This window comes from Typopeltis vanoorti, chromosome 3 (assembly GCF_054136105.1).
Source record: "Typopeltis vanoorti isolate ZY-2024b chromosome 3, IOZ_Tvanoo_1.0, whole genome shotgun sequence".
In the NCBI taxonomy this organism is placed as follows: Eukaryota; Metazoa; Arthropoda; class Arachnida; order Uropygi; family Thelyphonidae; genus Typopeltis; species Typopeltis vanoorti.
Window position 1 is genome coordinate 76,852,704 of NC_143551.1, and position 13,119 is coordinate 76,865,822.

Below are 13,119 nucleotides of genomic sequence, written 5' to 3' on the forward strand. Positions count from 1 at the left end.
GACATGGTCAGCCAGGCCTGACCGACAATAGTCGTGGTTGCAATCCATTACAATTCATATACAATCCATTGAGCCTCCAACATGATGTCCTCACAGCACTTAAGCCTCTATACACAGGTAAGTAAACAAATAACTTCCAGAAGTTTGTGAGGTAAGTGTGGACCAGCTTAACATGTAAGAGCTCAAAAACAAAACAAGGATTTTATTTGAAATTTTTTTTACAAAAAAATATTTTTAAACCTAACAATATAAGTTGTCGATAAAGCATAAGGAAATTTTAAGGAGCTGTTTCTTTAATATATGATTCCATTTGTTACTTTTCCATTTTTATGTAACACTAGAGGAGAGTTTTTAAATACATTAACATAATAATGCATGATGGAAACTTAAGTGAATTTAAAAAAATATATGCTGTATTTAAAATTTAGTACCATTACTAAATGTTTCTAATTATCATATTCAAATAAACAGACATGTGTGCAACCTTTGTGGAGGTTCAACGTAATTATTTACAGTTGAATTCATATAAGTGTTACGCCAGACATTTCTAAGCAAATCACATGCACTTAGAATAAATAAATAATACATAAACTATTTGTAAGAGTAATGGAGAATTATTGTGATTTTAAACAGAATTAAAAGCAAGTATACTGGATAAGCCTTTTTCAGGAAAAAAAAACAAATCTTATTCTACAACAAATACAAGTTAATAAAGAATGAAGCCATACTGGAGTATCTTTGTTTTTTTACCAATATGCATTTGAATGAACATACTCAAAGTACATTCACATAAAATATACTTTTTCAAAATATGAAATTTTCAGGTTACTAACATAAGCACCATAACATCTTTAAATTGCAATAACATATTTGACAATAAATATGAATACAACAAACATTTATACAATATAAAGTATATTAAGGTCCTTCCAGTAACTATTAAGTGACAACTGTCAACAAGCTCAGTATTATTATATTGAGTATAATTATATTCTCAAGCATTATATTATCTCAATATTCATTATATTAAGGTCCTTCCAGTATTATGTGACAACTATCAAAGAGCTCAGTAATTTGTTAGAAATGTTTCTGGAGAGAGATTTATTTTTATGTTCTAATGACTCTTACTAATAGAGGCTAAAGAAAGTGTGCATTTTATATCCCAGGATACATAATGAAACTACAAAACTATTCCTAAGTAATAAAGTACAAATTTCTATTCTGTTTGTGAATTTTCCTTATTATTATTTTTTTTTTTTAAACAAAAGTTATAATAATAATACAAAATAGACAAATACAGTTTATTTTACCTTGAAGAGATGCTAATGATATTAGGAGTCCTTTATGGAATTACAAATATAATGATGAACTCAATGGAAGGAATAAAATCTACTGAGAATGAAGTTTCATTATCACAAATGTGATCCAGTACACCAAAATGGCGATAATATATGGATCTCCAAGACTAGAGAACAACTAAATATTCGTAATGAAAGATACCATACTTCAGAAATAAGCTACAATGTAAAATTAAAATCCTCCAGATTTTGGATCTCCAGATCTTGATGTTATACATATTTCAGTAGCTGAATAGTATGTCACCTTTGAGAGAGAAAAGGAGAAGGAGAAGGAGGGAGGGCTTCTGTTGCATTACACGTGATATAATCTGTTAATTATTTTTTCAGTAATATTGAATTTTCTTCAAAAATGAACTTTATAATGTTGAACATATCAAAATATCTTAATTGCAAGTTTACAATGAAATATTGCAATCTGTTTTTCAAACTTCCAAGTATCTGGAAAAATTATTTACAATGATATATAACTATTTTTTTTAAAATATCTAATACAGTGGAGATATATTTACATATTTAGGAAAATTGTATTAGTATTTTTCTATGAACATTATGAATGTCAGTATAAAAGTCTAAAGATTAGCGAGCCTTTTTCCTTCTATGACGGGGAGTTCCACTATTTGCGCCAGGAGAACTAGAAGCTCCAACTACAATATGACCTTCTTGTATCTCTTGTCTGGTAGCTTCAGGAACCTGCTGAAGCTTTTCTTGAGCTTCCAAATAGAACATTAAGTCTCGTACCTGATCCTGCAAGTCTTGCAATTCCTGAAAATCATTTTTATTCAATTTTTACAAATAAATCCTTCAGCACTTATACCAGTTAGATAATAATAATTATCTAATAATAATAATATAATGAATTAAACATATATATTACTTATTTATACATTTAGCATATATTCAATAGAGAAATCAACAAAATAAAAGATCAGTCTAGAGAAACTGTGTGTGATTGAGAATTTGGTTATATTTCACATTTGAAATATACCAATTCTTACTAGAGTAATTTCAATATAACAAATTACCAAATAATCCTGATTAAAGTTTTGTTTTTTTTCGGCAGCAATTCTGTATAAAAAAAATTCAATGCAACAAACTTTGCACTATAACTAAGAGCATACTCTTGGGTCCCTAAGAATGCCCTATAATGGGAGTTAACTGTGAATGAGGTGCTCAATACAGTTTTTGGCACTGAAATTTGTGATATAGCATAATTAACAAAGTATACAAATTGTGTCATTTAACTTTTAATTATTAATATTATAATGAGATATTTGATATGACACAGGAATAAGCCATATTTATTTATAAAGAAACATAGCCTTTATATAAATATTGATATACAGATATTTATATATATATATATATATATATATATATATATATATATATATAAATGTTGGGCTGGCTGGCTGAGTGGTTAGCGTATCCGCTCTCCAGCCAAGAGGCTATGGGGGTTTGAACCCACATAGGCATGGATATTTGTTATGTCCTCTCCCAATATGGACTGGGTCACCATGGGAGTAGTAGATCCAAAACCTCCCACAATGGGAGAGGCCTTCACCCTGCACAGTTGGTAGAAAATTGGCTGAATTTTTTTTTTTATATATATCATCATCATCATCATCATCATCAAATTCCTGCCATGTACCCTCAAGGGGTGTACAGGATATGACAGTACTACATGAAAAAATTACATCATTACTAACTTCCTATCTACAATTTTCCTCCAAATCAGTCTGTTACTTGTCAAGACTCCAACATTATCAGATCTTATATTTCTATCGTCTAAGGCACTTTGTACCGTATCAATCCACCTATATCTTGGTCTTCCTCTGGGTCGTTTTCCTGCCAACCTGGCAGAGAACACTTGTTTTGCTAATCTTTCCTCTCCCATTCTATTTAAGTGACCATACCATCTGAGATTAGCTCTGCTAACGCATTCCTGGATGCTGACAATGTCAAGTTCTTTCCTAATATCCTCATTTTTAATATGATATTGCCATTGATGCCATCTGTTCACGCCTCTAATCTTTCTCAGGACTCTCATATCTGCGGTCTCTAGTCTTTGGTCAAGTGTTTTACTTCTGACCCAGCTCTCAGATCCATAAGTTAAAATTGGTTTGAACACAGTCTTGTATACAGCTAATTTAGTGTTCCGACTAATTTCTTTCTTATTCCATATGAATTTATTCAATTGACTTCCCACAATACCAGCTTTGCTGATTCTGTTGTCTATTTCTATATTTAGTTTACCATCTTCAGTAAAAATTGTGCCTAAGTAGCTGAAATGTTTTACTTGTTCCACAGGTTCTCCATTCACAACACAGTTGACATTTTCAATGATTCTGCCTATTTTCATTGTCTTTGTCTTTTTATTGCTGACCTTCATACCATATCTATTACAACAGCTATTCAATTTAGTCAGAGAATCTTGCAGACTTGTAGCGGATTTATTTAGAAGTATAACATCATCCGCATAAACCAAAGAGCTGACATTAACATCTCCAATTTTGATATCAGGTTTAATACCACATTCCTTCATAATGTGATCCATATAGATAATGAATAACAGAGGGGATAATGTACATCCTTGTCTCACACCAGATTTAACATTAAACCATCTTCCTGTACTTCCTTCAATTCTAACTGCTGACTCACAACTCAAATAAAGACTAAGTATTGCTTGATATAATGCCCCATTGACACCATACAACTGCAGCGTATTGAATAGCTTCTCTCTTGGCACCTTGTCATATGCCTTTTCCAAATCGACAAAACTTAAATACAGATCTTTGTTATATTCCCATGCTTTCTCGACTATTTGTCGTAAAGTGAAGATCTGATCCTGACAGCCTCTATTTGGCCTGAATCCAGCTTGTTCTTCACCAAGCTTTTCTTCCACAATTCTTCTCAACCGTTTCTCAAGTATACTTGCATAGATCTTGCCAGGAACACTCAGTAGGGAAATACCTCTGTAATTCTCACATTCAGTTTTATTTCCCTTTTTATATATGGGTACTATGAGAGCTCTACTCCAATCATCGGGAATTCGTCCCTCTGTCCAGGCTTTCTGAACTATGCAGTGCAGCCACTGTAAGACTCTTATACCACCATACTTCAGCATTTCTGGTCGAATATCATCTACTCCTGCTGCCTTTCCACATTTCAAGCCTTTGATGGCTTTTTCTACTTCAAGTATGGATATGTATTCCTGACTGCATGCCTGGTCAGTGTTTTTTATCACTGTGCTGTCATCACTGCTTGTTTCATTTAGCAGTTTTTCAAAGTAATTACTCCATACTTCAAGGATATCTTTTTCTCCTGTTTTCATTTCACCTTTATCATCTCTAATTCCTTTTACAGCACTCTTTCCTCCATTCCTAAGCTTCTTCAACAACCTCCAGAATATTTTGCCACCTTCTTGATATTTATTTTCTATATTCTTGCCAAAGTCCTCCCATGACTTTTGTTTAGCTAGTTTTACACACTGTTTAGCTTTCTTACATTTGTCTCTGTATTCTGTAAGAGTAAAAGCTGACTTATTTGCCAGGAACTTTTGATATGCTTTCTTCTTTTCCTTCACTGCCTCTTTAACTTCCTGTGTCCACCAGGGAGTTCTGATTTTTTTATCTTTGCACACAACCTCACCACATGCCTCTCTGGCAGAATCAATCAATGTTTCCTTCAGAGTTTGCCACTGAATCTCCAAGGTTTGATTCCTGTTCTCAAACTCTTTCATTTTCTTTTCAATAATATTTCTGTATTTTAGTCTACAGTTTACATCTGAGAGCTGCTCAACTTTTATTCGCTTTAAAACTTTCTTACATGTTATTCTTTTCAATATGAAATTCAATTTTATCCTGCTCAAGACTAAATAGTGATCACTTCCAATTTCAAATCCTCTGTACACTCTGGTGTCCTGCACCAGGGAGAAAACATCACTATCAACAATAACATAGTCAATGAGACTTTTCTTATTCCTAGCCTCTTCTCTCCATGTGAATTTGTGCACATTTTTATGTTGGAACATGGTGTTAGTAATAACCAGTCCATGTCCTGAGCAGAAATCCAACAGATATTTGCCATTATTATTAGCTTTGCTCTTTTCTCCAAATTTTCCCAAAATATTTTTGTATGTCTCACAATCATTTCCTACTCTACTATTTAGATCCCCAACAAGGACCAACTTTTCCTTTTTCATTGTGTCAGTTGCTTTTTATAAAGCCTCAAAAAATTCCTCCACTTCTACCTTAGTAGAACCTTCTGTGGGACCATAGGCACAAATAAGTCTCATTGTCCAGTTCCCCATTCTCATATTTGCCCACATTACTCTACTTGAGACTGACTGCCATTCAAGAAGATTAGCCTCGTATTTTGTGTTGAATACTATGGCTACTCCTTCTTTTCCTTGATTGTTATTGCCTGAATATAACATTTTGTATTTATTGCTCAGAAAGATCTCACCAGTTTTGGTCTTTTTTGTTTCAGTCACCCCTATTATGTCGATCTGGTACTTATCTAATTCCTCAGCTAGCTCCATTTCTTTGCCATTCAGGCTTCTTACGTTGATAGTACCGATCTTTAACTCTGGTGATGTTGAGTTGGGGTTTGTTTTCAGATTTGTTCCAGTAGCTGACTTTTCGCTGTTCGCCCTGGTTCCCTGGCGAAAACAACGGGGGCCTTGTTTAACCGGGCGACGCCCCAGCCGGCATGAAATTTTGTCATGTTGTACCATCATTTTTTATTTTGGTTTAACCAATAAGAATACAATTTGGTCGGCTAAATCCCAAATTGCCAGCCCATCCTCGTTCGTTCAGTATCAAAGTAGATACCCAACAGGGTGCACCATGAGAAGGTGAGGATTGGACATTAGGTCAGAAGCCCTGGTCGGTTCTCCGCATTCCTTTAAAGGCTATGTGGAGGTCTCCTCTCAGTTATACAGCTTTGACCCTTAAGCACCCCAAAGGCATGGATTGAACCCACATAGGCATGGATATTTGTTATGTCCTCTCCCAATATGGACTGGGTCACCATGGGAGTAGTAGATCCAAAACCTCCCACAATGGGAGAGGCCTTCACCCTGCACAGTTGGTAGAAAATTGGCTGAATTTTTTTTTTTTATATATATAAATATCAATTGCACATGAAAGACTGAGAAATCTATAATATATCATTAAAAATAGTACATTAAAACATTAGTTAGCATATTGCACTGAAGAAACCCACTTTCTCTGCACGAAAAGTGCAAAAGATTAGTACGTAGTAATTTAAAAGATAGAAAGAGCATGATGTTTTCAGGAAAAGCTATAATCCTGGAGAACAACACACACACACACACAGAATTTCAGCAACAGTCATTCTTCTATTAAAAAGAGGAAAGGAATGAAAGCCAGATGAAAAGTTTGTTCAGTAGCTATGAAGACTGGCTGTTAGTTGATCATAACCAGCAGCTTCTAATAATGCAACATGTTCAGAGGAAAGTGATGAATGACAGACACCAGAACAAGACCGATGAAAATACCTAAATGACTAACATAAGACTAAATGATAATGTCTGTGAGAAAATGATTAGAAGAGAACCTGTGAAAAAGAAAGAGAAAGTCACTAGTCAACTGGACTGCCCTGTTCTGGATAGTATCAATACTTTTCAGTATGTTTTTGGTACATTCATATTGCCAAGTTATTAATTAAAACCTTATTGATATGATAATATATTACTATCACATCATATTCCTAAGATGATACTGCCATATGACATAGAATATTATTCTAATGAAAATGTCCATCATACATAGGGTAAATGATTTACATGAACTGGTGTACTTGGTAAAAAGATGTTCAGGTAGGCTTCGCCTTTCAGTCAAAGGCGAAGCCTAAATTTTGATAGTATTAAAAGACCATAAAAAATTAAAATAAAAAGTTATTTATCAAGCTGCTGATATGTTGCAAAATTTCAAACCAGCATCCTTGGAGCACAAATAATTTGTCACAGTACACAGGCAACAATTTGGGAACACTGCAAATCATAATAGACAAATAAACAAGTCTTTCAAAAATATTCATGGTATAAGCATAAGAAAAAGAAAAATATTGAGCTAATATTTCAATAAATTTCTAACTAGCATCTTCAGAGCATAAATGACAACTGTGGTAAATGGCACTAAATTAGATTGTAGTAGAAACAATTTAAATTGTATGTCCTATCAAGAACTTTAGTTACTCTAGGAGCCAAATAAAAACAAATTAAGAGAAATCAGGCTAAGTGTGGTTCTTTTGACAAATGAATATAACCCCCATTGCTGTTATATTCATTTGTCAAAAGTTAGGGGAGTGTTTCACAGCTTGCAATGAGTCCAAAAATATCCTCTCAGACCTATGTTGACATCTATGCAGCAGCAGCAGCAGCACAACTGTCTTCTTCCATTTAATTCTGTGTGACAGTGTAGCCAGAGCATGGTTTGCCAGTCTTGACATGCTATACAGATAATTGTGAATGTAGTTCTTATGATCTTCTAGGCAGATAGATAATAGATCTATCAGTCTGCAAATTAACTAAGCTGCAGGCAAAAGGAACTTTTTTAGCACTCCAGAATGTGCAAGAGGATAAAGTTGATCTTTTAGAAAATAGATGAAGGTTGCAGGTGAATGTATGGTTTGAAAGTTGCAGTACGCTGGCTATAACTGGTGGGAATTGATCTTGTGTTGGTTGTGGAAGATGAGGAGTATGCAGTATTTGACAGGGTATTCAGAGCATGGCAAGCAGTGCTGTGGACTCTGTGAAAAGTGCTACAAAAAAAGTCACTATAGATCTGAGAGATCATTCTAAGACCACATTTAGCTTGACCTTTGTATGCATCAACTTTATTTTTATCCCTCCCCGAGGGCATTAGTTCCTTTTTTAGTTACAATCTGAATTGTTTCTATGACACTCCGAGTGCTGCGTATTTTATCACAGTTGTAATATGTGCTTCTGAAGATGCTCATTATAAATTGAACAAAATATCAGCTTAGCTCAATATATTACTTAGTTTCTTCTGGCATTGTTTATACCAGGGTTTCCCAAATCGTGTTCCGCGGAAATTGAATACGTGTTCCATGATGTCAGTGACCGAGCCATGTATTTTTAAACATGGAAGTAATTCGGGAAAGGGAATACCGCTGTTTATGACCGATCGTAAAAATTGCCTGCAAGTTTGATTACAACAATGGGCGGTGTATGCTCTGTTCTCAAAACTGAATGAAATAACATCTGTGTTACAAATGGCAGTGACCAAGCCGCATGGAAGTATAAGAAAATTTTTCCACTGAAATTTAAGATCAAGATAGTCTGTATCCGGTTCTCAAATCTAGTAATATTAAATACTTTCTTTGGAAGTTCGTATTGGAGGATAAAAGTGCTTGTTTCGAAACCGTAGTGCCGTGATTTTTTAAAAGTAATAGGCCTAGAGATTTAAATTTTAATATGAATAAGAGACAAATTGACTTTGTTTAATTTTGGTGTTAAGAAATCTCTTATTGAAGGTGTTTGTGACGCAACAGTTAGTGATTCATCCACCTCCAGCCTACACAGCGATCTCCAGAATGTACAATAGGAGGGGAAAACTACCAGCACACAGGAGAAAAGTCTGCATTCACTCGTAAGTACTTATAATAATATTATCAATTTTTGGTGATCAGAATGGGATATGTCAATGAAAATCAGCACAAATTAATTTAATGATGTTGACCTGAGGAAACTACAATATGTACAAGATTTCATTAGTCCAGTGACTGATAACTGATTTAAATGTAATTTTATATTTGTCAACATGTCACACCGTATACATAAGTGTACTAATACTCTTTATGATTATGCCATAATTAATTATTAATACATTACAAAATAACCAAGGTATTCCATGAAAATTTCAGGATTTGTGAGGTGTTCCTTCGTACAAAAAATCTGGGAAATGCTGGTTTATACCATGAAGTACTGTAAAGAATAACCACTATCCATCTACACTCCAACCAAGTGCTGTGTATTTTACCACAGTCGTAACATGTACTCTGAAGATGCTGGTTATAAACTGAACAAAATATTAGCTCAATAAATTATTTAGTGTTTTCTGACATTGTTTATACCATAAAGTATTGTAATGAATAACCACCAAAGCCTATCTATCTATATGTTAAGGTGCTTCTTTGCTATCCTCTAATGTTGGATAAAAATAGAATTGTACAGTTATTATAATAATACAGCTAATTAAAACTGTAGCTATCAGTTCTTTTCTAATACATTACAGATGCAGGCAATAGTTTCACTTTGATTAGAAGAGGAAGTATATATTTTATCTATTTTATCAGGCTGTAGTCATTGGCTAAAAATGTGTGACAAAAGTAATAGTGTAGCAAGAGTGTTAATGATACTTCATTGTTGTTAGGCTAGATGATGGTGTGATTGTTTATATGTAAATATCTCCCACTGTGTGTGTGTGTGTGTGTGTGTGTGTGTGTGTGCGCGCGTGCGCACGCACGCTCTTTGCAGATAAAAAGATAATGAACTAGACATGTTTTATTGGTAGTATTACTCCACATGAAAGAACCAGATGGGATAAAATACTAATTTCTTTTAACTGGCTACTCTTCTAGTTTCATGAAGATTCTTAGTTTCACATCAGGAGAAATACACAAACTAAAAACAGGTAATAACAGATAATGTACATAATGAAAATATCTGAATATGAATGACAATGGAAATCACACATTTGCTATGATTTGTTTGCTAGTTTGTGGTCTGCTGCATACTACTTGTAACTATGTGCATGTCATATTGAATTAGAGAAAACCAGACCTGATGTTAAATCATCCCTTTTTTGTTGAACTGTTGAAGATGTTCCATCATTTCAGCAGATATTTTGAAGACTCTTGAGAAAAATCTGTAATCTATGTGAAGTATTTTTGTATGTTGCCATAATACTTGATGTTTGGTTTCAGTTGTATATGATACCAGTCCTGATTTGTATTTTCTTTTGTTCTCGACATCCTTGATGTGTTCAGATTGTGTCACTATTCAAAAGGCATGTGACTAATATATCCAGAAAGAACATACAAGTATTTGATTCTTTTTCCATCATGAAATGTATTTTAATGTGTTGGCTGCTTAACTGCATTGGAAATCAATCTAAGCATTTCTAAAAATTAAGTACTATATGTCTTCCCTAATCACACAGTACCAAAGGGAAACTATTTTATCTCCTATATCCAAAGTATATTTAAAAAGATAATTTATAAATAATTATAATCTCTGCACCATTTAAACCACACAACCAACAATCTACATCCACTCACCAAAAGATAGACTTCATCCTCTATCAATATTAGGAGAATATGAAGTGCCCTATGCCCATAACTGGCCAACTGAGAACATTCAGGCAGCCTAAGAGAACACAAGAAACACATTCGCTAAAATCATTATGACAAGTCAGTATTAAAAGATCACACACTCTGGATATACCTTCACATAGGATTAGAAAACTGGTGCTACATGGAAGGTGTTATAAGTTGGAAAAAGTATTTTTGGAGTCAGAAACAGTAATGCAGAATTCCCCCTAAATTCAACAATTACAATTGCATTAATTTATCAAAAATGTTTGGTGGTCATTTCAAGACCAACCCCAATTTGTTTATCCTCTGTTTATCTTCCAGTGTTTATCTTTCAGATGCTGATTTGAAAATCAATAAAAAACTTATTTTGTATTTATGGTGTTGTTTAATACCATTAAAAAAAATTTAAGATGAACTTGATATATTCTTGTATGTTCACCTGAATGAAATAATAGAAACCAGATTAAATTAAATTTGCCAAGAAATAATCTTCCTGTTTAATCCTTTATCCAAATGTAAGCAAACAAAGTTTGCACATGAAGTATCTTCAATACTATGCTACTTGTCAATATAGAAGTAGCCTAGTCATAAAGATACTTCATGCGCAAACTTTGTTTGCTTACACTTAGATAAAAAATTAATAAACAAGAAGATAATTTCTTGGCAAATTTAATTTCTAACCAAGTGGAAAAACTTTCAACAGCAGAAACTAGATATAGATTCAAGACCACTCCTTGTGACTTTACCACAGTTTTTCTGGTATACCATGTGCTGATGTTCCTTCAACCTCATCATTTGGAGTTGATTATGATTGCCAGATGGGTGTGGTACCTTCAGTAGCCTACTGATATATCCCAATTAGAACAGTGTCAGACAATATATATATCCACTCTCAAGGGTCATACCATACAATCACTTTACTAAATGTAGTATTGGATAGTTGATTGGATGTTTCTGAACACATCCCCAAAGTTGACACGAAGTTTTCTGCTTATCAACATTTTTGTATCAGTGAGACAGTGATATGTGGGTATCCTAAGAGGGGGAAACAGTTTCTAAGATGCTTTTTCCAGGCATTTTATGTAATTTAGATATTAACCCCCCACAAGAGAAGCTACAAAACTTATAACAGTGTTGTGTGTGTGAGGCAGTGGTTATGGAGAAAGAAGAAATATGTTAATATATTTTTTGAAAAGCTGAGAGGGTTGTATTTATTGAGAAAAATATGGTATGGGAGGAAAACCGTTCCAAAGAACAAAAGTAAATGGGATGAAGGAAGAGGAGAAATTGGTTCAGTAAGTTTGGAGTTGAACTGTATATGGATACTGCTGATGTTCTTATGTGATCAGAGAAAAGCAGAGAAATGGCAGTGACCACTTCAGTGAGGCATTACCCATGAAAGGACCTACAAAAAGGCATAATGCAAAACAGAGCATCTGTGAGAAAGCGATTTGACAAAGTCTGTTGAGAAGGAAGGATCACCTGTTAAGCAGAAGATTGTCCACTTCTGTATACATTTAAGAATTCTTAGGAAGGTTTTGGGTGAACTGATCCAAATATGAGAACAATTGTGGTTGGTCGGTGAATTTAGCGTTTGTGTAAAATTGGTGATTTTTGTCTGTTTGATTGTATTTTTCCCTTAGAAAATTAGTTTTATAGTATATTAGTGTAGATTTTAGTATTTTTGGTATTTTATAACATATTTTTATTAAGATATTTGAATAATAAGTATAAGTTTAAAATAGTGCCAAAAATGCACAAGAAACATAATGCTAAGAAGAGCAGCACAGTCGAAAACAAGAAGGCTAGCCCCACTAACTAGGTTATTGAAAATGAATTAACCTCCAAAATAGCAAAATTAAAGCAGATCATTAGAGAGATGATGCAGGAATTACAAAAAAAGTCAAGAGGCGTTTAAATAAACATAGGGAGGAAAAGAAAATTAAGCAGCAAAATAAGAAACAACAAAGCACTGAAACATGTAAATTAGAAAGTAACAGAAATCAGGTAGGTGATGTTGTTAGTAAAAAGAAAGAAGTTATTTGGTATGGTGACTCTATAATAAAACATGCTATTGATGAGTGAGTTATAACTTCAAGTTTTCCTGGAGCGAAAATTAAGAATATAAAGGAAGCAATTCAAAAACAGAAAAGAAAAGTAAACGAGATTGTAATTGTAGTAGTACTAACGACTTAACTAGCGATAAGTTCAGTATAAGAGAAGACATAAAAGGGTTGTTGGAAGAGGCAAGAGAAGAGTGAGAAAGTGAAAACTGTCAGTCCTCAATATGATAAAAATTAATTAAGAAGAAGGGCTATAATGGCAAATGATTCAATGTGTAGGCTGTGCAGAAGGAATGGATGCGAGTTTTTGAATGTGTGGAGTGAGTTTGACAAAG

General features: G+C 33.8%; 1 protein-coding gene across 1 annotated transcript in view; it reads right to left on the reverse strand.

Moving 5' to 3' along the window:
• Positions 1 to 201: 201 nt before the first annotated feature.
• Positions 202 to 13,119, reverse strand: part of LOC150108289 (BRCA1-associated protein) — a 257,850-nt gene continuing 244,932 nt past the window's right edge. Inside the window, exon 17 of the mRNA XM_090415728.1 lies at positions 202 to 2,120. Coding sequence (XP_090271854.1) covers positions 1,935 to 2,120 — 186 coding nt within the window. The 3' untranslated portion in view covers positions 202 to 1,934. The remainder of the gene's footprint in view (positions 2,121 to 13,119) is intronic.